Source organism: Dipteris shenzhenensis, chromosome 32 (genome assembly GCF_047967505.1).
Source record: "Dipteris shenzhenensis isolate YYH24624 ecotype China chromosome 32, Dip_SZ_1.0, whole genome shotgun sequence".
NCBI lineage: Eukaryota > Viridiplantae > Streptophyta > Polypodiopsida > Gleicheniales > Dipteridaceae > Dipteris > Dipteris shenzhenensis.
Genome location: NC_141627.1, coordinates 4,540,743 through 4,567,976, shown reverse-complemented (window position 1 = coordinate 4,567,976; position 27,234 = coordinate 4,540,743). Strand labels below are relative to the sequence as shown.

The window sequence follows — 27,234 nt, the reverse complement described above, 5'->3', positions numbered from 1 at the left end:
GGAACTGTAGCCTTGGCCCTAATGAGCCGAGAGAACATGATGATCTGTAACCTCTCTACTCGTCTCCAATCTGCAGCGCCAAGGTCTCCTGCCCAGAAAGGAGCTGCATACATCGCAGCTGGTCTCACCAATGTGTCAAATAGCAGGGATTTCGTATCGGGATGCTGAAAGTGGGACTGAAAACACTGACGCTCAAGATGAGCCAACGAAGCATACCCTTTACTAATCCTATCTCGTGCTGCATATGTCATGGTAAAGATCGGTCCCCTGAAAACTGCCCCCAAATAAGCGTACTCTCTAACAAGCTCAATGGGCTGTCTGTCATAAGTGAAGCAAAACTCATCCGTGCTGTAGATACGATCAGAGGTGTTGAAAACCATAACCCTTGTCTTGCCAAGGTTTACGGTCAATCCCCTGTCCTGGCAAAACCTGTGGAGTGCCTCAATATGTGCCTGGAGGCCCTGAGCAGTAGAGGAAATGAGAACCACATCGTCTGCATACAGGAGGATAGGAATGGAGGATCCTGAGAGAGTAGAGCCCACACCGCCTGTCATCTGTACGAACATCTCTAGCTCATCAATATATAGTCCAAAGAGAGTAGGAGAGAGCGGGCAACCCTGCTTTACCCCAATCGTGCTGCATACCTCCTCTGAGAGCCCCTCACGTGTCCGAACCCGACCAGTGACCCTCTCATACAAAGCCATGATAGCCCACTGTGTTTCTCCACTGAAGCCCATCTCGCGAATCCTCTGAAACAATCTGAATCGCAGAACTGTATCAAATGCCTTCCTGAAGTCCACGAAGCAACAATAAAGCCGTTGCCTTTGTGACTTCGCCTCCTCTACTAGTGCCCTGAGTGTGAGAATGTGGTCAAGCATCGAATGATCCCTGCGAAATCCAGTCTGTCCTCTGGCTCTGAGTCCTGTCGTCTCGGCATGGTCATTTATACGGCTTTCCAAAACTGATGCATAGATCTTGGCCATAACGTGGCCAATCATGATGGTCCTGTAATTCGACGGCTCCATAGGGTCCCCCGACTTGTGGATAGGTACTATGGTATTGCCTAACCAGGACTGTGGTAGGCCTGTACAAACAGACTCATTGAAGAGACGCATCATGATCCTTAGCTCTCCCGTTCTTCAATCGGTGGACTGCTGCACGGACACTCTCCGGTGTGAAGAGACTAGATGAAGCTGGCCTAGGGGAGTGGGATAAATCGATATCTGGCTGATCTGGAACATCGTATAGAGCTGAAGTATATGCAGACCAGACACGTGGATCTGTGAGGGGGCTCTGAGACTTCGAGCGGAGGAATTTTCTCCAGAATTCCTTGGAGTCACAGCTGAAAAGCAAGCTTCTCAGCTCCTCATTCCGGGCTAGAAATTGGCGTTTCTTGCGCCTAACCAACCACTTGTAGTCTCTCTTTGTTTCGGCAAGGAGGGGAGACTTCTCCTTGGTCTCAAGGTTAAGTTTCATGTGGAGTTCCTTACACTCCTCGTCATACCAACCGTTGCAAGGAACAAGACCAACCGGTGGGGGACTAGACGAATGACATGTGGCAGGGAACGACATGTGAGCGGCAGAAACGAGTGAAGTATGTACAAGTTCCCACCGGTCCCGCGTGGATGGTAGAGCATCTAATAGATGAGAACGGAGTAGGCGGCTGAGGTTCTGGCTATATACATCATCGAACTGGTGGTCGAAATGAACCTCGTAGTAGGGTTGGCGGTCGTGATAATGAGGGGGAGGTGGGTCATGGGAGACATGAGTCAAAGTAAAGTGGATGAGTGCATGGTCGGCAGAGGGCATGAAGGGGCTAACAGTAAGGCTATGGATGGAAGGGACTAGAGTCGGGGGACCTATGATGTAGTCGATCACGCTAGTACCACGCCCAGAAGCAGAAGAGAATGTAGGCATGGAAGACTGTGGCCACCTGGACAAGCCGTTATAAATGACCATACTGTGCGAGGTGAGGAGCTCTAGTAGCTGACGTCCCTGATCTGTGGGCTGTACTGTGCAGTCTGATGAAGTCCGACAGAGGCTATCATCGTGAAATGCTGGGAGTATGGCCGGATCCTCCATGAAGTCATAAGTGAAGGCCTGTCTGTCTGAGGTCCTCGCGTTGAAGTCTCCTAAAAGGATGACTTCTCCGCGACGTGAAAAATCTGCAATGTCCGCTGAGAGATCCTCAAATATGGATTGGCCTGGTCCAGTGGAAGAATAGATCGACTGCGCCGGGGGGAAGTAGCAAACTGCAATAAAAAGATCTCGCTGAGGGGCCCTGCGGCAGATGCGTACCCACAAGAATCGGGCATGTGAATCTGCTCTCTCCACTGTGATGATCCGATCGAGATGCTCTCTGTACAAAATGGCCACTCCTCCAAATCCTCTCACTCCAAATATCCGGGCGTGCTGCCTGAAGGCAGATCTCCATGTATACCCTGTCACTCGTGGCAAAGGTCTCTCTGGACTCTCGTGTGTCTCCGTGAAAAAGATGATATCTCTCCCAAAGAATGCCCCCCGTAGATTGCCTGGTTGTGCTGTAAAAGAACCATTGCAGTTCCATACAGCGATGCGTAGACTATCTGACGGGTGGTGTGTCCCATGGGCCCTATCCCGTCAAGCGGACGGGGCAGGAGGTGGAGGTGGAGGTGGAGGTGGGGCTGTATCTGCTGGTCTGCCATCTCTAAGCACTGTGGGAGGACGCCTCAAGGTGCCTGTGATGAGTCTGCCATCCCTAATCACTGCCCACTTGCCCTGAGCTCGGGCTGCATCTCTCTGAGGCATGAGCGCCTTGCGCTCCTCAACCTGTATCTGAGTCAGATCCTCGTCCATGGAAATCTGTGGGTGGTCTCTGAGTGTCCCTCTCCTCCTGAGGGCAGCTAGACGTGCCTGGGCATCTCTGAATCGGATAATGAGGGGCTGCTCTCTAGTAGGATCCCTCCCGACTCTATATGCTCCTACTATGCCATGATCCTGTACTCCCAATGTCTGAGAGACAAAGGTCACAGCCTGTGTCATCGTGGACTCTGTCGCCGAGGGCAAGATACCACGAATGCGAATGTTGAGGGCCTTTGTGGCCCTCTGTTGTGACTCGACCAATGTAGCTGATACAGTAGATCTCTGAGGCTGTGATGGCTGACGGCGGACGACATCCACCCACTCTGTGGCTCTCTGGACCTCTGTCTGAAGGGAGGTCAAACGCTCCTCAACCGCTGCTAATGCTGTAGTGGGAGATGTATCCATGTGCTGAATGCGAGTCTCGATCTGATGCACTCGCTCTGTGTGTCCATGAATCTCTCTAGCAAGAGTCCTATGGGTCGCCTGTAAGACCTGAAGATCTGTCCTAATAGATAAGACCTCTCGATCCTGCTGTGTCACTCGATCAGCAAGAGATGCAACCTGAGCTGTAAGTAGAGAAATGGTCTCGTCCTTTCTGTGAAGCATCTGAAGTGCAGCTCGAAGATGGGTCTCAAAGTGCTGAAGCTCTGGCAGGATGTGGCGGCAAGGACAAACAGTGCAAGGCATGGAAGGAGAAAGAGAGGGAGACAGGGGGGAAACCGGTAAGGTGGGTAGCGGGGATGAAGGAGAAGGCTGGAAAGGGGGAGAGAAAACGGGTACCGGGGAAGGAGAGGAGGGGATGGGTAAAGTCTGTAGAGAGGATGAGGAGGAGGTAACCTCTGGCAAAGTAGGTAAAATAGGCAACAAAGGGGAAGAGGTGACAGAGGGCTGTGAGAGGGAGAGAAAAAAGGGTGGAGAAGGGGTAGGAGAAGAAGGAACCTGAGAGGGGAGGGGTGAAAAAAACTGCGGGTACAAAGTAGCTATGGGCGAAAGATGAGATAATGGAGCTGAAACCGGTGAACCTGCGACTGGGAGTGCGGGCACTGCGCTGGGCGGAAGATGGGACAATGGAGCTGAAACCAGTGTACCTGCGACTGGGAGTGCGGCAAGTGCGGGCAGTGCGCTGTCCTTTGTAGAAGATGCGAGTCCTCTTCTACTATAGTGCAGCATCTCGGTCGTGGCGGCCATTGATGTTGCTGCTGTTGCTGCTTCTGTAACATGCTTGACGGTGTCGGCCATTTTTAATTACGGGAAGCCGGCAACATTGAAAAGCGGGAAGAAAAGTTGGGGTTGGGGCTGCCCCCAAAATTAAATTTTTTTTTTTTTTTTTTTTAAAGGTGGGGTTGGGGCTGCCACCAAAAAAAAAAAAAAGGGGGGGGTTCGGGGCTGCAAGTGCGAGGGGGTGAGCGGGGGGGGGGGGGGGGGGGGCGGGGGGTGAGCGGAGGGGTGAGCGGGGGGACTGAGCGGAGGGGTGAGCGGGGGGGCTGAGCGGAGGGGTGAGCGAGGGGGGGGGGCTGAGCGGGGGGGCTGAGCGAGGGGCTGTGAGGGCTGTGGGGGCTGAGCGGGGGGGGTGAGCGGGGGGGGGGGGCGGGGGGTGAGCGGAGGGGTGAGCGGGGGGACTGAGCGGAGGGGTGAGCGAGGGGTGAGCGGGGGGGCTGAGCGGAGGGGTGAGCGGGGGGGGTGAGTGAGGGGTGAGCGGGGGGGCTGAGCGGGGGGACTGAGCGGAGGGGTGAGCTGAGGGCAAAGGAGCAGCAAGGAGGGGTGAGCGGGGGGACTGAGCGGAGGGGTGAGCGGGGGGGCTGAGCGGAGGGGTGAGTGGAGGGGGTGAGCGAGGGGTGAGCGGGGGGGCTGAGCGGAGGGGGCTGAGAGGGAGAGGCTGGGAGGGAGAGGGAGGGGCTGAGGGTAGCTGCTGCAAGAATTGAAGCTGAAGAAGGTAGGAAAATGAAGGCACCTTCTTGGAACTGAAATTTGAGAGAGAGAGAGAGAGAGTTTTAACATCTACGAAAGCCCAAAGGGCCTATGAGACTGAAAAGAAATCCGATACAATGAACCTAAGGGTGGGGCCACTAAAAATGGGCTCCTCTACCCAAGGCTGATACCAGTGAATAAGAAATAAAACTAATACATCGTGCTATCAATTATACTATCTAAAACAAGATTCTTCTTTTCTTAATAATTAACTTTCAGATGCAGTCTTGAAATATGTCCATGCCAGGATTTGTATATTATACGTTGTTTTGAAGGGCCATTCAAAATTTGGACTAAAACTTTATGATAACATACATACCAATGATTTTTGTGGTTTTACCCCTTTCTTTACTGTAGCAGAGTTAGTATTGCATTCAGGTTTCTTCTCTCTCTTGTTTGCATCCGTTTTTTCTGTCAAGTCTTTCACTTTTTTCATGTAGAACGCACGAATTTGATTTACCTGCAGTCCACTTAGTCAACATGTTCAGTGCAAAGGGACCAACATGCTGTTATGTACTAAAAGATCCTTGTATTCAGTTTTTGCAAAATAGTTCATAACGGTACAAGAAAATCCTGAATTTCTATGATGACATTATAGGGAAGGAGGACTACCTGTCTTTCAAGTTCTTTGACCTTTCTACTGGCTGCTTGTTCTGTCTCAATCTGACAAAAGGCAGGTATGTTATTCTTTTCAAGTCTTTTCTTAAGAGTCTTTGTCTGCACTTCATGGTCATGTTTTATTCTTTCAGTTTTCTTTTGTAGGCTTTGGGTTTCTTTCTGATGCTTTTCATCAAATTTTCTTTGCAGAACGTTGTCATGATTGTAATTCTCTTTATCTTCAAGGGACTCAAATGCTCGCACCTGAATAGATAAGCACAATTCATTATGCAAATCAGATCCTAGATTTTTCTAGTAGGAATAGTTTTAAATTTCAATATAGTATGTACTTTGCGACTGATGAACGGCTAAACGCAAATATAGAATATAGATATTTTCCCTAAAAGAGATTTGAGCAGTCTAGAGAATATTCTCAAGGTGGGCAGAAAAATGAAATAGTATATCAACTAGTTTTCTAGATCACATACCATTTTGTTTGCTTTACACCTATTATACACTAATGCATCTAGGCACAACATGAACACACACTCAGCACTTGCTCTTTGACAAAGTAGAAGCACAAGTCTTCTTTTAGTTAGTAGCGATATAAAAGGTCAACCCTTCTTGCTTCGCCAAATCATGATGACAAATATGCGATTCTCTTTCCTGGGACAAAATGCCCTTCTATAAAATATTTGCTGCACAAATTTCAGATCATAGCTTAAATTTCAAGCAAAAACATCAAAGTCATGGAAAAATATACTCTCTAGCATGATGGTTAGAACAACCATGAAGATCAAGGATGTGACCAGATTGTCCTTCCTCTGCTGCTATTAGCAACCCCCCAATCATCATCTAGACCTTCCCCCCTTCTTTTTGCCTCCCTTCTTCTATTTTTGCTTCACCTTGCACATGAAATCCCTTCTCAAGATTTTAGGAGATTTTGGCCAGCATTGTAGCTTGGCATATTTGAAGAGCCATGTGTACAGAGGCAATGGAGGGTATCCAGGTTCACCCTTCCCAGACTATGGCCATTATTTGGACTGACACAGTACACACTCTGATGGCCATTTGGGCGAGCATGTAGGGATCCTCCAGAGCAGCCATTGCCAGGAGAGTTACTTGTTTCAGAGGATGGAGGGGATCTCCTTTCTTCTCTGAGTTTCCTTCAAGGTTTAGATGGCATTTTCAGCCTCCGCCTTGGTTCTTTAGTAGCTCACTTTGAGCTGTTTTTTTAAAAAGAAGAGTGATATATTCCATTCAAAACAAATCATACAACAGGTGGGAGAGAAAGTACTCTATCCCTAGCCTCAACAATATGGCAAAAAAGCCAAGGTGGTGGACCAAAATGCCACGACATCCCAAAAGGAGTCAAATGAAAAAACAATGAGCAGTCCCATGTCCTCATGAAGGATATAAGTCTCCCACGAGCTGCCAAACACCGCTCCCACTGACTCCTGAGAGTGAAGATAATCTCCACCCAAATGGAAGCGAGAGTGTCAGCCTCCGTGCATAAATGGCCCCCAAGGACAAAAGAACATCGCGAACACCATATCTGCCATAGGGTAATGCTAGAAATGACCTCCCAGGTTGACCCTACAGCTGAAGTAGGCAGGGAATCCTGAGCTGGTAAAGGTACCAAAAGCAAATCCTGTGGCTCCATGATGCTGGCCTCTGTGGGACCCCGTCTCTGGCGACGCTGCATGAAGAAACCGTGGTCTCCTGGCTCTGACTCAAAGAGAGTAAAGGCACCAGATCCTCTCCCCCAAAGGGCAGCGCCCCATGTCATGAGAAAAGACTCGGAAGTAACATATGAGAACAACCTGAAGATACATGTCCAGACCACTCTAGAGCTGGAGCAGCTCCATAAACAATGCTTGCTTGATTCCTGACAACGCATACACAAGGAGGGTCTACCCATCTGCTGAAGCCAAGTACCCACAGGTATGCCTCTATGTATAGTGAGCCAAAGAAAGTAGGAGACTTTCCTGGCTCTACTGATGCCCCAAAAGTGAGTCCAGTAGCTCAGCAAGAGCTTTGCAGTAAGTCCATGTGCACACCAATGCTGGGAGGCAGATGGTAGGTGATGAGAGTCTCTCTGCTGAAGCTTGTAACCTGCCCTCGTCGAGTACTGGAAAAAAGAAAGAGGACGATCGCCTACCACTGGAGCAGGCCATGCCCACTCACCTGGGTCCCAGTCAAGCTCTGCAAGAGGTCGACCCTAAAAAATCCAAAGTCTCCATCTAATATCCTCTACAATGGTCAACCTGGAAGGATCTGTGGCACATTCCTTACCCAGGCAACCAATGACCCTGACTCTTTGCCAAAGGAGCTCCTGCCGATCCAGGGGCTGAGTGGGATACAATCTGTGAGAGGAGTCTACCTCAAAATAGATAAACGGTGCCGATCCTAAACGAACTCCGATGCATAGCCCAGCCTCACTAAAACAACCTAACCAAGTAGCGATGGGGTGAACATAGGCAGGATCTATGAGTATATCCCTCCACTGCTGAGGAATAGCTCTCATGATCAGTAATCTGGTAGCAGCAATCTGTCGAAGTGGCCCATGTCTATCTCTGATCACCTCCTCTGACATCTCCACACCTCCCCTTAACCAATCTCCCACTGTCACAACCCCCTGAGCATGCCACCTGGCCAAGGGAGTCCTAAGTTCTGTACCAAGGGAAGATCCCTGATACCGAACCAGGGGGTTATGGTAAAGTGGCTGTCTGGCAATTTCCTCGCTGGAGGAGGGAACTGCTCTGATGAGGTGCTGTCGAAAAAGATCCCAAATCTGAATAAGCCCTTTTACCAGTGGTGAGGAAGGCTGAGAAAGCTGGTCCGCCAGGAGGATCCAACTGACTCTACCTGCCCACCGGCCTGCTGCTCTAGGGGTGCACTGAAGAATCCCATGCAGTAGGAACTGCTTCCACGGCTGATCTCCTGGAGTCAAACCTCTAACAAGAAGTTTGACTAAAAGGGCTCTACTCTGCATCTCTGGATCAAGGACCCCAAGTCCTCCCTGCGAGAAGGGTGAAGTGATAGTATCGCATGAAACTCTAGCCCTAGTGTCCTCCAAACCATCACCGCCACTCCACAGAAAGTTCCGAAGCAATCTCCTGACCTGGCGAATCGAGTCAGCATGAAAGCACCAACATGACACAACGTACCACATAGTCGCAAGTAAAACTTGGTTGAGTACCAGCGCTCTTCCGGCCAAAGAAAGTCTAGCCGTATTCCACTAGGCTAGCTTCCTCCGAATACTCTCAAGAACTCGGGCAAACTGCTGCATTCGGGACACCTCAATGCCAACTTGGAAACCTAGATATCTCGTGGAGGTGCCTCTGGGTATCCACACAAATCCTCTGTCTCCTCCCCATGCTGGGGTATCCTGCTGAGCTCCAGTCTAGATGCCTTTTGATTTGTTCCAATTGACAAGTCCCCCTGAGGCTAGACAAAACTTGTCAATTGAGTCTGCAGCAGTAGCAAGACTAAATGCATCTCCTCTGACTGTCAGTGCCGTGTCGTCAGCAAACTCAGTGTCCAAAAGCTCCTGCTCCTGCCGGATAGGCAGATGAAGGCCCAAAGTGCCATGACTAGTAGCCTGCATAAAGTATCCCATAGCCTCCGCTACGAAAAGGAAAAGGTAAGGTGCAAGCGAACATCCCTGTCGTATTGATCTGGATAACTAAAAAGCCGGTCCTCTACCTCCACAGACCAACATCCTGCTAGAAGAGAGAGAGTAAAGTGAGGAGACCCAAGAAATCCATCTATCACTGAAGCCTAGCCTCCTCATAGTGCCCTCCAAGAAACCCCAGTCCACCCTGCCATAAGCCTTCTCAAAATCAAGAAGAAGAACTGCAATCTCCTGCTGACTTTCCTGCGCCCAATGAGTGGCCTCCCAAAAGGTGAAGATGTTATCCAAGATACTCCGATCTTGGACAAATCCTGTCTGAGTAGCTCTGATGATATCTGGCAGCAAAGGCTTTAAGCGAAGAGCCAATGTCTTCGCTAGGATCTTGTAGGCTGTCCCTAGAAGTGTAAAGGGTCTCCAATTGGATAGGACTGTCTTGTCTCCCCCTTTCGGGATGAGACAAATCAAACCTGTGCATAATATCTCACCCAAAGATCCTATATCGAGAGCCTCTGAAAAGGCAAAGAGTAGATGAGGCCCAATCGTATCCCAAAGAGCTCTGAAAAAAAGTGGCGACAAACCATCCTCCCCCAGGCATCTATCTCTAGGTAGCTCATGTAACGCGTCCGTGATCTCCACGAGTGATAGAGGGCTATCCAAAACCTGACTCATCTTGTCTGAGACCATATGGGGGACATGACTCCAAATCTCCTCTTTGGCTCTGATCATCTCCTCGGTAACTGGATCGGCAGTGTAAAGAAAGGAGTAGAAATCGGAAGTGATCTCAACAAGACGATGAGGGTCCGTCTGAAGAAACCCGGCCTCATCCACAAGTCTACGAAGGCTGTCTGAAGAGTATCTCTGACCCACTGCCCTGAAAAACTCTCTAGAGCATCTATCCCCCTTCTGGATCCAGAACGTCTGCTGGGAGTAAAACCTGAACTGGGCCCTCCAGCCCGGATTCTCCTCTAGTCTCTCCTGAGCCTCTGAAAGCTGCCCTTTGATGAAAAGAGATTGAGGAAAACTTTGAATCAATCTCTGAAGTCTGGATACCTCCGCTCTTGCTTTCCGGTCTCTGAATCTTAGCTTTTCCTTCTCCTCTTTTGCCCTCAACTGGCAAGCCATGCTGACTCTAGCCAAAGCCCTCTCTACCCACATCAACCAACCCTGATCCACCGGAGTGTCCTCTGACAACCAAGCCCCTCTCAATCGTTCGACGATTTTGCGTCTTGAAAAACAAAGTCCGGAACTCTCACAGAGCCTGTGCTCTCCAAACGAGAGGTAGGGAGAATCTGTAATAGGACTGGAGCATGGTCAGATAAAACATAATCCGGGCGGATCCCAATCTGTCCTCCTCTAGCCTGACCCCATTGGCCAACATAAAACCTATCAAGTCTAACCAAAGAGAGAGAGCCATAGAAAACCCCGGACCAAGAAAACTGAAGACTGTCAACCAAGTGACGAAGGTCGTCCAATCGGGCTGCATCGTGAAGTCCAGCATGCAAAACAAAACTATCCCACTTCACTCTCTCCTTGTCAGAAAGGCCGCCCTCTAACTGGCCCGACTTGTCTTCAGAGAATTCAACCATGTTGAAAACTCCTCCAACAATCCAGGTATCAGCCTGAGGAAGGGACTCTCTGAGCTGTCTCCAAAAAGCGCGTCTGTGGGCTAGATCCGTGGGGCAATACACATTGAGAACACCAACTGCTGTGCTCTCAATCTGAAGAATAACATAACATGCCCTGCTTTCCACTAGTGTACCCTCTTGGGTGATCTCTGAGGCCCACCTGGCTGAAACTGAAATGCAAACTCCTCCCCTCGTGCCATCCGCTGGGCTCCAATATGTCCGGCTCTCTCCTCTGAGTAAGGATCTGCATCTGTCAATCATGTCCTAGGAGAGCTTATGCTCCTGGATAAGCACAATGTCTAGAGGGGACCCTGAGGAAATAAACCGAAGGGAGTCCCTAAGCAGCTGCAATCTAGGAACACGCGATCTACGACCATCTGCATCTGAGGTAAATCTACGGCCGTTCAGTCCTCTCACATTCCATGAAATGATGGACAACCTAGACATTAGATGGAAGTGGGGGGGTGCTAGTGGCACCGACACATAACTCACTCTCTGATCAAACTCCAAATCTGCCCCAACTCATGTAAAATGGCTCCATCCAAGGGAATAGTACTCTGGCGTGAACTGAGGAGCTGAAATTCAAACCAACCAGCACTCCTGGGCACATCAAAATCTCCTTGAACGTCAAAGAATAGAAACAGAAAGGCCTTGCCACCGAAGCTAGGTCGGAGAGTCCTAGGGCATGAATGAATCTGCGAGCCGACAATACAGTGAACCGGTGAGAACTGAGTCATGCTCATGAGCTGTCTAACAATCTCGCTGTCAAGTAACTCAGCTGACCAGCTTTCACTCCCCAGAGATCGGAAGGTGCCTGCAGAGAAATGAAGAATGTGCCCCTCTCTGGAAAGAGTAATAGATCCCAAGTACTCCTCTACCGCCTCTTACCGTCGGCAGAACACCGGGAGAAGTTCCAATTGGGTGAGGGAGTCTGTGGTAACCCCTCTAGCCAAGAAGGGCCAAAACTCAACGGGCAGATCTCTATCAACCATCCTGGGGTCAGATCTAGGAGCCCGAAGAGCTGAAAAGGGCTGAACTGTCCTAACTCTGCTGCTGGAATAGGTGAGAGGAAGAGGAAGTATCTGCGACGAGGTGCCTGTCAGCGTGGGTGACTGATAATCTCGCTCGAACTCATCTGCTAGGATCTCCCAATCCTCACGCCTGTCTGGGTACTGAGCGAAATTTGTGACCGCACTTGCAAAAGATCTGAATAAACCAAGAGTGAAAAGCTGCGAGGACGAGGCTGTATTGGGAGGGGTGTCTAAAAGGACGCTCCTCATAGCAACAAAGGAAGAACCTGTGCGACGGGAAAGAGAAAGGGGTCTCGAGGGAACCTCGTGCAAGTGCATGAGATCCTGAAACGGGCTCTGACTCTGACCTGTATCTTGAAATGCCACTCTCTCAATCGACTGCTGGGAAGAGGCATCCATCATCGTAACAGCAGCCTGAGCAGTCTCCTGCTAGATAACTGTCTCAGGAACCTGAACCTCTGGGGTAGTAGTGTCAAGAGTCGTCAAAACCTAAACTACAATCTCCTGCACCGTGTCATGACCGGCCTGCGGATGGTCCTCTGAATCTCCCCTTTCCAGGGTCTCCTGCACAAGTGTCTCGACTCCGTGGGCTACCGACTCCTGCACAGTGTCATGACCTGCCTGCAAATGGTCCTCTACATCTCCCCTTCCTGGGGTCTCCTGCACATGTGTCTCAACTCTCTGCCAAGTGTGAGCTCGTAACTGGGGCTGCTCGTGCTGCTGGCTCTTTCTCTGTCTCCGTCTCCTCCGAGCTCTCCGTGAAAGCTGTACCACTGGGGGCACCTCAAAGTCCTCTGAGTCCACTGGAGACTCACCCGTGGAGACTCACCCGGAGGAGTCTCCTCTCGCTTTGCAGAATGAGTCGGAGCAGGCTCAGGGACCCCTGAAGGCTGAACTGTAGGCTCTGGGTCACCCGTAGGATGAGATGACCCGGAGTCCCTGAACGAGGCCGACGACTGGGGCAATCCCTAATAAAGTGACCTCTCTTCCGATAGAAAAGACACTGATCAGGAAGCCCCTCGTACAAAACCTTCTGCTGAATCTGGACCCCATCTCCCGTGGAATACGAAATCAAAGTAGGCAAAGGTTGAGGGGGAAACTCTGAAATGAGTCTAACCCTCGTAACACCTGTACCAGCAAGTGACTGAGCATAGGAAAGTCTAGCACCTGATGGGATAACTGTACCTGCCTCACTAGCCATATGCTCCACAGCTCTGTGACAAGAGCTGATCTCATCAGGATGTCCAGGGAAAAGCATCCAAAAAGAAACCTGGCACGGTCCCGGGGAAGTAGTACTGAAGTGCTTCCGCCAAGGCCACAAATGGATGACTCTGCTCTGAAACTGAATCGGAGAGCTCATAAGTACTCTTTGAGCCTACTCTGCAGACTGAAGGCCAAAAGAAAAGTACCCTCTGCCAAGCAATCGGAAAACCGTGATTGTGACACCCAATGAGGCCATGTTGGTGTACACCCAATCACGTAACTATTGGCCTCTACCAGGTAGAAAGCGAATGATATGCGTCAAACGAAAACCCTTCTCTGTTGCCTCTATCATCTGCACAATGTCGAGAGGAAAAGAAACTGTGACTTCAATCTCCTCAGGTTCGGCGATGGGAGTGGCATTAGTGCCCTCCATTGTCTCAGCTTGCGCTATCCTGAGGGGAGGAGCTACCTCTGCAGAAAAGCCCACCAAAAACTAGCAAGCTGCCCACTAGCCAATCCCAAGAACTTGGTTGAAAGCCCCAAGTTTCAGCCTGCGTGGGATAGTGAAATGAGGATCAAACCCAAGCCTGTAAACAGTCCGTACAATGTTGAAGCAGAGACTCCGCCAATGCCTTGGAACCACGAGCAGCAATAGCCCCGGAGAGGGCCCTGATGCAGCCCAGCTTGAAGTGCAAAAGGAAAACAGGCGGACAGCAGCAACAAGATGAAGGCGGCGTCGGGCTGGTGACCTGGTTAGCGGCCTAGGATAGTGGCCTGACTGGCGACCTTGGGGGTAGCGGCCTGGATGGTGACCTGGCTGACGACCTGGAGGCGGCGACATGGCTGGCAACCTGACCAGCGACCTGAAGGCAACCTTGAGGGGGCGACGACCTGAAGGGCAAGGGGTGCGGCCAGACGGAGGGCAAGGGTGGCGGCGCGACCTGACAGGCAGGCTGATGGCGACGATCTGGCTGAAGGCGATGAGATGTTGACAGGCAGTTGCAGACGGGAGCTCCTCCGTCGATTCAAAGGGTCAGCTCAAATTTGTTGAGCTGTTTTTTCGTCATGCATTGCATGATGTACTCCCGCATTTGAGCTTGCTCTCGCGGTTTTCATTCATACTTAATAATGTAATTTTCTTGAAAAAAAAATAAAATAAAGAACCAAGGCGAAGGCTCAAAATGCCATCTCAACCCTGAAGTAAACTCGGAGAAGAAAAGAGATGCCCTCCAAACTCTGAAAAAAGTAGCTCTCCTGGCAGTGGCTGCTCTGGAGGATCCCTGCATGCTCACCCAAATGGCCATCAGCGTGTGTACTGTGTCAGTCCAAATACTGGCCATAGTCTGGGAAGGGTGAACCTAGATACCCTCCATCGCCTCTGTACACTTGGCTCTCCAAATATGCCAAGCTGCAATGCTAGCCAAAATCTCCCAAGACGTGTCTACTGAGGCATGAGCAGCTCTGAAAGGAGTGTGGGGAACATCTTGGAGGGAACAAGACTCCAATGAATGTCATTGTACAATGAAAGCTGGATCTGGATCATGTCCCTTGAAAAACACTTGTGGGTCAGTAAGAGATAACCAAGTCACTGAACCCCAGGTCATATAGAAAGGTGCTATATGAAAGATGCTGAAAATCCTAGCAACACCTGTCCAGATCGTCCTCGCTTGTTTACACTCCCAAAGGCAATGTTGTACTGACTCAACTGCCATGTGACAACGAGGACAAGTAGGGTCAGCCCCGAACCTGGATCTCCACCACAGGTTCACAGCAATCCCTCCATGAATAGAAAGCCAAAAGAAAAGAGTGATCTTTCTATTCCAGAGGGATTTTCAGAGCCTACGCCAAAAGTTCTTCCGTACAGCTGCGGAAATCTGAAAACTATCCCAATGTGGCACTCTGGAGGGCCTCCAGCCTCTACTGCTGAGCTGAAATCTCCGAACATTTCTAACTGCATAGCGAAAGAAGGGAAAGCTCTTCTCTCGGTGCCCCTCATCAATCCATTCCCACTCCCCTGGGTCCCACTGCAAGAACCTAATAGCGGAACCATCATACAGCCAGAGCCTCCAAGACCCCAGCGCAAGGAGAATAGGATCAAGGTCAAGATACCACTGTGAATCCCTGCCCCACTCCATGAATCTTGCAATCCTGACAGACTGAAATACAACCTCCAAAAGAATATCATCAGAAGATCTGATAAATTTGCCTCCCAACTGAACATCAAAGACAAGGGTATCCTCATGTGCATCCTGCAATGCAAAGACCTATAACGGAATGCCCGTCCCTGAGAACGCTCCCCACCACCAAGTGGACTCTGTAAGCGGCATGTCATCTGTGTCAATCACTCCCGCAAAGGCTGGCCCTCCCATAACCACAACCTATGTCAGGCTCTATAGTCCCACTGAATCTCCCACAGAGGCTGGCCCTCCCTTAACCACAACCTATGTCACGGTCTATAGTCCACAGTCTACCCAAAAGGGCCGCAACCCTTACCCTCTACCACTTGAGTAAGCCTAAAGCCTCATCATCCCGCCAACTCTGGCTGAAGGAGCCCCCCCAACCACACTTTGTAGTATCTACGGTTAGCAAGAGCCAAGTGACTGCCGTAAAAATCGAATCCTAAGAGGCACCCATAACCTTGAGAACTATCCATACTAATGATGAGGAGACAAGGAGTTGGTAGTCCCTCCCACCATGATGAGGAGACGGGGAGTTGGCAGTCCCTCCCACCATGAAACATTTATTGTTGCATCAATCTCTATCATCCGTGTGCCTGCCTCCCGTAGATGCGATAGTGCTTGCACCGTGCCTCCACCTCCAAGGGGAGACGTCTCCAAGTACCAAATGCCATGGCTGGACCGTTGTTCCCACTATGACCAGTTGATGTGGGTCCACTGCCCCAGCATGAGACACTGAACCTCCAAATGCCAACTGAGCAACTATCACTCAAACTCCTTAGGAAATGTAGGACTGGCTTGAATGAGTCCCCTAGACAAGCGCGCTTATGGAGACTCCTCATCATCAAAGGGGAGTCATACCCTATGAGGGGAGCCTTTGAAAAGATCCACCTGTGAGACTATTGCCAATGTCCTCTCATACGAGGTGTGTTTCGAAGAAGTCCCCATCTAAGTAAGAGTTTCCAGGGTTCTAAGCCAAGGTGAGGCCTTAGGCCACTAGGTTGCCCAACAGGGCTATGAACTGCATCTTTGGTCGAATAATTCCCAATCCTCCATGTGCCTGTGGTATCACTGCCTGCCAAGAGACCTTGGCTATGATGTTTCGAATACCATTGGAGCTTGCCTATAAAAAGTTGCACACCAAGCACCTAAACTGACCCATCCATCCCCTGTGAAAGCAGTAGCAAGAGGCTAAGTACTAGGATGTAGTGAGGAGGACCTGGTTGACCACCAAGGCCCTACTTTCTGCTAAGGAGGGTTTGGTCAAGCTACAATAGTTTGCACACATGCTAAAACCGGGGTTATCGGTTTCTTTGCTGAAATGTCTATACCCACCGGGCAACAAAGATATCTCATTGTCTACTCCTACGGAATCTAATGAAAGCCAAGGGCTGCCCCTAGTCATGGATTCCCTGGACCTCGTTTGTCACAGCAAGGAAGCTGATGGGTTTGGTCCAATTGATCATAGCCTCGGAGGCCACACAATTTATATCCAAGGCTCCCCTGACTGCCTCGAGGATCATTATTGAATGCTCCACATAAAGGGCTATGTCGTCTGCAAACTCTAAATCTAACAGCTGCTCCTGCTGTCGAATCAGAAGCCTCATCCCAACGAGGCCTGCAATTTGAGCGCGTAAGAAGTAACCCAACGCCTCAACTATGAAGAGGAAAAGAAAAGGGCGAGCAAATAGACTTGTCGAACTGAGCAAGAAAGAGAAAATTCTTGCCCGTGTGGCCACCAACAAGCATTTGACTTCTAAGAAGCCTAATCTCCACATAGTGCCCTCCAAAAATAACCACTCAAAAGCCTTTTTAAACTTGAAGGGAAGGATAGCAAGAGGCTAGCCCTCCTCCTGGCCCAATCCAGTGCCTCCCAAAAGATCAAGATTCTGTCCACGATGTTGTGCTTCTAGACAAAATCTATTGGTGTCTCCTGAATAATATCCACTAGGTAGGGCCACCGCAACAACAAACTCAAGACCTTCGATAAGATCTTTATGTAGTGTCCAATAGAGTAGTCGGTCTCCATTGGTGAAGATCATTCCTATACCCACCCCCTTTAGGATCAAACAAATCTAACTAGGACTCAAAGATTGTGGAAGAGAACTTGAGTCGAAAATCTGTTGGAAGGCCAATCAAAGGGGGGTGTGATAGCTCCCAAAAGCACCTAAAGGACGGTGTCAATCCATCCTCTCTAGGACACTTGTATAGAGGGAGAGCCTTGAGGGCCTCTAAAAGCTCCTCTTGGTGAAAGGGTCTTCTATTTGCCTACTCATGCTTTGAGAGACCACCATTGGGACATGGGTCCAAACTTCCTCTCAAGCTGCATGTACCTTTTTTCCCCCAGAAAAAAGGAAACTTCAATGAAGACTGAATTTAGGCAAACTTGGCACTAGAAGGCGATGACGTTCAAGAGGTCACCGTCTATGGGAGAGGAGGCGTCTTCCTCCTCCAGCTCCCTCGACACCACCATGGCACTCACTTGGTTTACCTTTTTCCCTGGTACGACGGTGGAGGACATGGAGCAGTTTGATGCTTGTGGCTCTAAGAGGAACGGCCTCTCCATGATATTCAGTGGGACCCGAGGGAGTGGTTATGGCCAGCTTGAGTACGACACTCGGACAGGGCAGAGAAGGTACCCTTTTTCTCATACACGACTCGCATCAATCAACGCCTTCAACTGGAGACAGTGCTTGGACATCCTCGAGGGAGCGCCAACGGGTTGAGAAGGATGTCCCTCCGGAGGTGGTCTCCCACTTCTGGCCTCGGCTTTGAAGTAGCCTGAGACCACTGAAGATTTTCTATTTCTTCTAGCTGTTGGCTCATGGGGGGTTGCCCATCGGCCCCCCTGGTTAGTACTCATGTGGGTAGATGGTAGATGCTTATGTTATTTTTTGCAAGGGGAGTTCTGGGGGGGCCTCCTGGAGAAGAAGGCTGGACGATCGTGATGATGAGAGAGGAAGGGAGGTTGTGACGAGTTCTGGAAATGGGAGCTTCTCCGACTACGAGAGTCCATGAGTCCCATGGCTTGTGTGTTGACGGGAGGTCTGCTCTACTGGCTATCTTCACGTAAAGGTGGAAGAATGGAGTATGTAAGCTCTACTGAAAGTGTCGACGATGGCTGCTCTTGAGAGGCTGGAATACATTGTTTGTGGAGATCGTGTGCACCAGGTCCCAGGCAGAAGCTACAATGATGGAGTCCCTGATACAAGATAGTTGATCGTAGTTGCATGTGAGCTAGAAGCTTGTTCAGAAAGTCCAGGCTTGTAAGTGACGAACGAGTCACCGATTGTTGCTTTGGCTGGAGTTCTTGATATGGGCCAGGATCATCATGCTAAGGAGGGCATGTGATTAGAGGTTAGGCTGCCATTTTTGAAGAGAGATATGGATGCTGAGGTTTGATGACAGAGAAGGCGATACTGTGGCATCGTTTCTATGTAGACGTGAAGGGGAAGAGAGACGCAAGTGCTCTGTGAGCAAGTACAAGAGCTTCGAGGTAGTTACCCTTGTGTGGAGGACCTTGGGCGACAGGGAAGGTGATGCTGTGGCGCTATTTTGATCATATGTCAAGCTACAAACTGCTTACTCTTGTTGGGAGCCTAAGAGACTTGGCTTGTGCGATGAGTACGGGCTGTTTGCTTTTGCTGGAGTCTTGGGGTGCTGGGCTGTAAATCTCAACTGCAAATTTGGAGTGGACAGATTCTGAATACTCCGTGATGATAAGAGAGGCTGTGTTGCTGGTTTTCTCCACATGAAGGAGATGTCGTGGTGCAGTTATGACTATGTGAAGAGTTAGGTGCTGTTGTCCTTGATGGAAGCTTAGCTGTGGGTTCATAGAATTCTCAGGCTGGCTGTTTTTTGAGTTTTGGGAGAAAGTTCAGTTCTAAGTTTATCTGTTTCGGGTTGTGTAGTCTTTTGGTTCTATTCGAGTCTGTGTAGTTCATGTTCAGTTAGTTTTTTTTGTGGGGGTTTGTCTCAGTGCCTGTGTTAAGGATCCCTGCTCTGGATACTGGTGCACGTGCTCTTGAACTCGAGCCCACATTGCTGCTGATCTCTCAAGTTCCTGGTGCAGTTTGTTTTCTCTTATACAAACCTGAAAGTATATGATGATTTTATCTCTGGAGCTTGGCCCAGAAGTACTCGGTGTGTATTTTGAGGGTTTTCAGATTGAAGTGTTGTTCAATGAGGTTCTTGGGTACCAGTGGTCTTTGCTTTTGCGGGTGAAAGAAGAGGAATGGGCAGGGGTAACTCTAGTTAATGAGGAGGACCTTCCTGAGTATGTATATCACATGGAATTTTGTGAAGAAGAAAAAACTATCTAAGTGATTGTTTGTGTTTACTAGAATCAAAGGTTGGTGTGTGTGTGTGTTATCTTAGCTACTTTTGTCCATACCGTTTTTTGTGTATCAATGTTGGTTCCTTTCCGACAACCAATTTTTTCTCTTTGTACTTACCATCCTTAGCTCCCTTTGGAAGGTGTTTGTATGGTGTTTTTCAAACATCACTTGTCTCCTAGTGGGCGTGAGGCCAACTATTCTGCCCACTCTTGTCTTGCCCTGAAGTGATTGCACTGCCTGCTTCACTTGTTGCTTGTCAGTTGGAGAAATAATCTCCCAATTCAGGAATTGGAACACTCAATTCAGATAGAGGGGGAGAGTACATGTCACATGCATTCTAGGGATTTTTGAAGCAGCATGGGATTAAACATCACTTGACATGTCCTTATACACCACAGCATAATCCACTCACTGAGAGGAAGAATCGTACTCTCATGGAGATGACAAGATGCATGTTGAAATTCAAGAGAGTCTCAAAGGCTTTTTGGGGAGAAGCAGTGGTGACAGCCTCTTATATTCAGAACAGATGCCCTACCAAAGCTTTGGTTAATGTGACTCCATTTGAGGCTTTGTATGGCTTTAAGGCAAAGGTTAGTCATTTCAGAGTTTTTGGCTCAGTGGCATATGCTCTGGTTCAAGATGCACATCGGATAAAGCTTGATGACAAGAGTGTCAAATGCATTTTCGTGGGGTATAGCACTGAAAGCAGGGGATTCAGGCTTTATAATCCCGCTACCAGGAAGGTAATAATCAGCAGAGATGTTCTCTTTGCTGAGAATGAGTGCATGCAGCCCGCTAGTGCAGACTTGCCACCGATGACACCTCTTTGGACATCATCCAGTTTGAGGATGATGAGATGGAGTCTCTTGATGCTTCCCCTTCTACTTCTCATAGTTCAGATGGCTTGCCACATGTTGAGGATGGCTCTCCCTCAAATGTTTCAGATTTGCAGCCAATTAATGAGGATAGACAGCCTCATGTTTGGAGGTATTATCAATGTCATGAGGCCACTAAAGATGTTGATGCAGCCCCGAGTGGTACAGCAGAGAAATCTATTCCATGTTGGGCAAGGTTGACCATTCAAGATGCGAAGGATCAGCTTACTTTGGGGCAAACCAGGGCCAACACTCTGACAAATCAGAAAAAGGTCAATTTCGCTTTGATGACCTCAGTGATGGAAGCTGAAAATGAGTGTCAGAGCTTCAAGGATGCTCAGCATAATCTGGCATAGCAGAAAGCTATGGAAACTGAGATTAAATCCATTGAGAAGAATGCCACATGGGACTTGGTTGATGTGCCCATTGGGAAAAATGTGGTTGGCACGAAATGGATTTATAAGGTGAAATACCATTCAGATGGGACAGTTGAGAAATACAAAGGCCGTTGTGTGAAGATTTTTAAAAACCCCAAACTCGTCTTGTACATATGTACATGTGTGATGTTCAACTTGTGTGTGTGCTTGATGGCGTTCAATCAGATCTTGTGTAAGCAGCTTTTGAGTACAGCATGGTATCCAGAGTGCATGCAAGGTGGCTAGGTGAATCTAATCTCCAAGATTCTGGTCGACGAGCTAGCATGGTACATGGGATGGTGGCTGCTGGAGAGTTCTTAGAGGAGCTTGGCAATCACGCGAAGACACAGTTGCGAGGGGGAGAAGAACCGTGTGCGGCGGGAGGTCCATGGCTGCTCTGGCTGGGAGCTGCTTGACTTGTTTCGGGGCATGTGAAGAAGAGGCGTCATCATTTTGTAGGTTGGATGGACTTGGAGGATCTTGGACGACAAAGGAAGGAGCTCCGTGAGCAGAAGAGAGGACCATGGAAGCTTATTAAATTGGCTATGTGAGTGTCTCGGTGGGATCCAGATGGAGAGGTCGACTATTATGTATGTGAGGAGCTTCTTGGTATGGTTGATGGCTTGGAGGCTAGGAGTTCCTTGGACTAGAAGGTATGTGTTGGTGAGTTTGGTATTGCAGAAGGGAGGAAGGCAAAGGTGGTGCTTCTTGTAGGGCGGGTGTCGGGAAGTTGTTGAGGAGACCCTGGCTTTGAGAAGAAAAAGGTGGGAAACTGGATTGAATCTACCCCAGCTTGAGGTATTCTTCTAGTTGCCTTCATGACTCAGCTTCTTTTGTAAAGATTTGCCTATAAGGTCGTCTATTCATAGGTTATACTCTTAAATAAGTTCAATATTATGTTGAGCACTCCTTTTCGAAGGTAACTCAACTTTCAAACAATCATAAAACTCATTGAGTATTTGATTGGCTAATAAGGCCATCTCCCCATATTGGGTAGCCGAGGAATTTGTCGGTGCATCCACACACGATTCAATAAAGAAACAAAAACTCACCTTGAGTTTTACGTATCTCCATAGTCGAAATCAAATGACCTTGAGGAAGATCCTTCTCACCTATAAGAATATGAATTTGTAAATGTGCTTCTACCAATCCACCTCAAGATTTTGCTTGGAGTGCCATGCCATTCCAAGTACTACGTATGCGTGAGCAAGCCTGGTAATTTCAGAATCCAGCTTCTCCAAGTAGCCTTGGATGCGCAGCTCCAACTATGTGACCCTTTGGTCCCACATCTTAGTTAGACTTCCACCTATCATTTGACTTGTATACACGCACCAAATGGGCTAGCTTTTAATTTAAGTCTCTTTACCAATTTGTAGTCAATAACATTGTGTGTTGATGTTGAGTCAAACCACACAATGACTTCATGCTCAACCGCTTGCCTTTTCATCTGTATTAATTCCATATTGGCAAAGTATGAGTACCTTGTTGTTGTGATTTAGATAAGATGTTAACATGTGCATTCTTAAACCTTTAGCAACAAAAACACATAAGACAACAGTTTCCAGTGAAGGTCCCGCTACCTGAATCTACAAGTCGTCAACCCTACGATTCTCCTCCATCTCCGTATCGCACTCCAAGATCACCATCTCAGCCATGCGATGATTCTTTATTTTTGAACAATCCTTCCAGAGACGTGGCTAAAGGCACAAGTCCTCCTTTCTTTTCTTTCTCATCTGTTCAAGAGTCAAAGAGGACTTTGACCAAGCTTGGGCTGCGATAGGGGATACTTTTTTTTTCACTAGGAGAACCTTAGTCCCCTACTTTGGTTACCTTACAAGTCAACTATAAGGTGGTACTTGGTTGCGATATACTGCCTGTTACTCTAGCGCTTGGATTTACTACTTGCTTGTGGCACTATTTCTTTTCGCACAAAATTTCCTTTGGAACGTCAGTTTCTTTGGGAGCTCATATTGAGTTCTAGGATGTGCAAAACCACTTGGTTTCCCCTAGCATCCTCGTAATTTAATGCAATGGCTATTGCATCTTCCAACGTTTTTGTGTACTTAAGTCTATTCCCTTTTTATTCTATTTTTCAAGCCAAATGTATAATCTTTGACTTGAACGAATTTCTCAAATTTTATCAATAATGTTTTGCAATGATAAATTCGTCTACCTGAGGTACTACTAATCATCCCACACTCTTGAAGCCTCATCTGGTGGTAGAATAGGTTTTCTAAATTCTAGTTTAAAACTTTCCCAAGTGACTGGAGGCACATTAAATTTCTGCTACTTAATACACATCTCAGGATTTTTCTTCGAGTGCCTTGCCATTCCATGTGCTACATCTGCATGAGCAAGTCTGGTAATTTCAAAATCCAGCTTCTCCACATAGTCTTGGATGTGTAGCTCCAACTATGTGACCCTTTGGCCCCACACCTCAACTAGAGTTCCATCTATCATCCTAATTTTATACATGTAGCCAAATTTCAGTCTCTTTACCAACTTGGAATTATTAACATTGTGCATTGATGCTGAGCCAAACAACGCAATGACTTCATGCTCGACCACTTGCCTTTTCATCTTCAATAATTCCATATTGGCAAAGTCTGAGCACCTTGTTGCTGACCCTTCCCGGGCTATGGGCAGTATTTGGACCGGCACAGTACTTGTAGCTATAGAAGAATCCTCAACACCACATCATGTCCAATTCATAGGGCATCCATACCTACACGCACCCACAAGGCTTCTCCAGCCTCTCATCTGCAGTGGATCCATGACTCATGGACTCACCGATGCTGGCATCATCGTCACCATCAAACAATAGATTCAATCCACTATCATAAACATTCTCACACTGAATACATGCATCTGAATATTTGCCCCCTAAAATGTTCCCTATTTCTTGCATATTCCCAAGTATTGGGAGTGGAGGATCTTGTGCTATCCTTCTCATTGTCTAGATATCTTCAACATTCTGTGTTGGGTTGTTATGTAAGTCCACCTCCGCTATGGAGTCCAAAGAGAGGTGGTGTGTTGAGTGAGTTTTCAAATGAAACCCATTTCATGTTGATTGGGTAACGGAGGGCCAAGATATGTAACTAAATGTGATTGTACAGGGTCGATCTCCCATGTGTGGGGGGGGGGGGGGGTAGAGTGGTTTAAATTAAGTTAAGGGTCATGTGTAAATGAATCAGAGGGGAGAAGTGCCTAGAGGTTTGTGGATGATGGCTTTCCATGTAAGGGTGAGGTATGAGGAATCTAGAGGGATGAGATAATATGATGTACAGTTTTGGATGGTGGAATGGAAATGGTTATGGTTCTCTCTTCCTCCTTCACGCTTGCTTGCTTCTTGCGTATGAGACATGCTCAGAAATAAAGATTATTTGATCTCATTTTTGGTGGAGACATCGGGTAAGCTTGCGGTCACAGAGGAAGAGAGGTAACATGAGGGGCTAAGTGATAGAGAGGAGGTTGGTGGAGGGGTGATAGTGAGATAGCTCTACTTACAAGAAGTAGAACGATGGAAAGCAAATAAAAAGTACTTCAAGGCAAAGTCCGATTATGCCAAGGCTGCAATCTCGTAGCAAGCGTTGGTGGGAGCGTTTAGCTTTTTGGGGCAGAATCTAGGCAAGGGGGTGATGAATAACATAAGCTCGGACGGAATTGCATTCCCTCATAGGACAAGAAATTTGTTCATGATCCAGTAACAATCAATGTGGGTGGACTATGCGGGATCCTTAGATGCGTCGTCGATATCTGAATGACGAATTTCTACAGCTACATGTATCACAATTGTTGAGGGCTGTGTATGTGAACTAGATCGACCTTGGGCAGATCAGCGCAAAGAATTCCAGGGCGACTCTATCATTTCGTGCGTTGATTGCGTAGGAAGCATTTATAGTTGTTTGTCGATATAGTGAGGAGATAGGCTACTATCGCTCATAGCGTGCTTCTCAGTTCGTTTGTGATCCTTTCCTTTCCTTCATCTATCGATCGCTCAATTGCATTATGTCACTAGGGTGTAGGGAAGTTCGAAGCGTTTTATGCATATGGATGAAAGGCGAAGATGCAGCAAAGGTGGTAGGCGATGACTCTGCTCACGGTTGGCTAAAGGACATCATATGTAGGCAGGTACCAAACAAGGTTACAGGTGCATATAGAATTTCATTGGTGTGGGCTGTGTGTGATTATAGTCATGTTTCAAAGGAAGTTTTGGGGACTGCTATGACCAAAAAAGTTTTGAGAGATCCGGGAGGGGCTTTTGATGCAAATCAGTGCCCAAGGGTGTGGATGATGTGCTGGACTGTTGTGACATGCAGGCGTTAGATGAGAAATGGGCATTGCACGGTTGGTAGAGCATCAAAAAGTTGTTGTATTTGATTGGTTACAGCTTCCTACAAAATGTCACTAAAAACCCAAAGCCGTGGTCTCAGGAGAATCGGAAACCACCTAAAAGAAGCCTTGCCCCAACAAGTGTACATTTAAAAGGTGAGGAGCGAGGTCCTCTAGTAAAGCCGCAAGCATTCAATCCCTGGCATGCGATCTAGAAGGGTGGGGCCCATGGATGTGAGCCAAGAGCGTAGTAGTTCTTTCAAGCCCTACATCCTTTCTGAGCTAATGCTACAACTCATCTTGTGAAAAGATACACGGCCGGTGGAGATGGTCAAGGATTGACTGAATAGGAAATGCATTTTCCAATCGAGATGAAAAGTCCGACTCAAACATGGTGAAGCTCCATCCGTCAATTCCATGCTGTGGGAGGTGGAAATTTTCTTCTTCTTCTTTTTTGAAAAAAAGGAGAAAGGGGGGCTGAAGCGAAGAAAGAGGGCTGAGGGGGATGGGGGGGTTGAGGGGGAAGGAGGGCTGAGGAAAGCGAGGTCTGAGGTAGAGGGGGACAACATTCTAAGCGGAACGTAATAATAGTGGTGTCTTCACTCTACTCTTCCCACGATATTCCTATGCCCCTCCATCATTCTACTCTCTATTATGCCCCTTGGGATAGTCTACAATCCATTGATGAATAGACTCCCCTCATTTTTTGCGCAATTGTTGGCCAAACTCCACTCACTGATTGGGTGGATTGTTGTCTTTTCACCATTGGTTGGCTTCTTTTACCCCTTCTCTATCTCGAATGATTAACAGTAGCCCAACATTTACTTCTCCAAATGGAAGACATGCCCATGTTTGTACCCTTGTGCTCACTCTTACTAGCACTTGTCCCTATTAGCCACTTCTAATGGTCACATGTCCCCTGTGAGCTTGCATGTCACTATGAGCTCAGACCAAGTCAAAGAACTGCTCTGCTGCTTCACATGTTGTAGGACCACCATGTCCCATGTGTCCACATCCTTAGTCCACCTACCTTCACCTTTGAGAGACCACCATCCTCCTTGTTGACAAATACCCAATGCTTTTTGCCGCTGCCATGCCGCTTAGAGACCGCTTCTTATCCACATCTCGTCTGCTACCACGCTGCACATTGTCTATACTGTGTCTACTGCCTAGACATGCTTTTATGATGGGAGTGCAAGTCATATCTCCCCCAACTTCAAAAATTTTTATTTGCACCTCATCCTACCACTAGGCCGCCTATTGTCGATACTTTGTCTGCCCCCAAGCTATCTTGTTTGCTGCCTATAGACTATAACAGTTATCCATGGATGTCTATGCAATATATTGTTCCTTTTCAAGCATTGAAATGATTGAGTGATGATGCCATATGTTAGCCTTGCCCTATCTTAGTGTGGGAACTCTGTTGCTAGCTTCAATAGTGTGACTACTCCTATGCAATACCAATGACTTGTCGATCCAAAGAAGAACCACACAACATCGACATGCACATGCATGTGTACATGTACGTGCACACATAATTTCACATGCTCATCAAATGACACAAAGGATGTAATAAATAATCACATCTCAGAAGTAGAAATGTGAAATCATAGCTTGGATTTCTCTTTTGGGGTCTTAGGTGTTTTATGAGAGACATGAATTTTCTTGGGCTCTTTCGGTTCCACGACATTTACTTGACTCATGTTCTCTAGATGACGTTCCTGGTTCTCCTTGAAAACCTGCATACGCCTCTGTGGATACTTCATGGGAGATTCTAGCGAGCATATCACCATGGCATATTTGGAGATCCAAAAGCACAGAGACCTTGGATGATTTTCAGGTCCACCCTACACACACATTGGCCAGTATTTGGACACATATTGTACATACCTTGGTGGCCATTTGGGCGAGCATGCAAGGGCCTTCCCGGGCAGCCTCTACAAGGAAGTCTGTTTTCCTCAGAGAGTGGAGGGGATCCCCATTCTTCTTGGAGCTCTCCGCAAGGTTGAGATGGCACTTTCAGCCTCCAACTTGGATTTTTTCTAGCTCTCTTACAGGGTATTCATTTTGCCCTTTTGTTTTCTCATGCCTTGCATGATGTACTACTCCCTTGAACTTTGCTCTTAGAGTTTCTCTCTACTTAATAAAAGTCTTTTCTTTACAAAAAAGAAACCAACAGAAAAAAAGAAATGCCA

The 27,234-nt window shown here is 48.0% G+C and overlaps 1 protein-coding gene across 1 annotated transcript in view; it reads right to left on the bottom strand.

Moving 5' to 3' along the window:
- LOC147880208 (uncharacterized) overlaps positions 1-27,234 on the bottom strand; it is a 268,137-nt gene that overhangs the window by 160,300 nt on the left and 80,603 nt on the right. Inside the window, exons 7-8 of the mRNA XM_087370371.1 lie at positions 5,422-5,670; positions 5,129-5,269 (exon numbers count right to left, since the gene is read on the bottom strand). Of these exons, the coding sequence (XP_087226497.1) occupies positions 5,129-5,269; positions 5,422-5,670 (390 nt within the window). The remainder of the gene's footprint in view (positions 1-5,128; positions 5,270-5,421; positions 5,671-27,234) is intronic.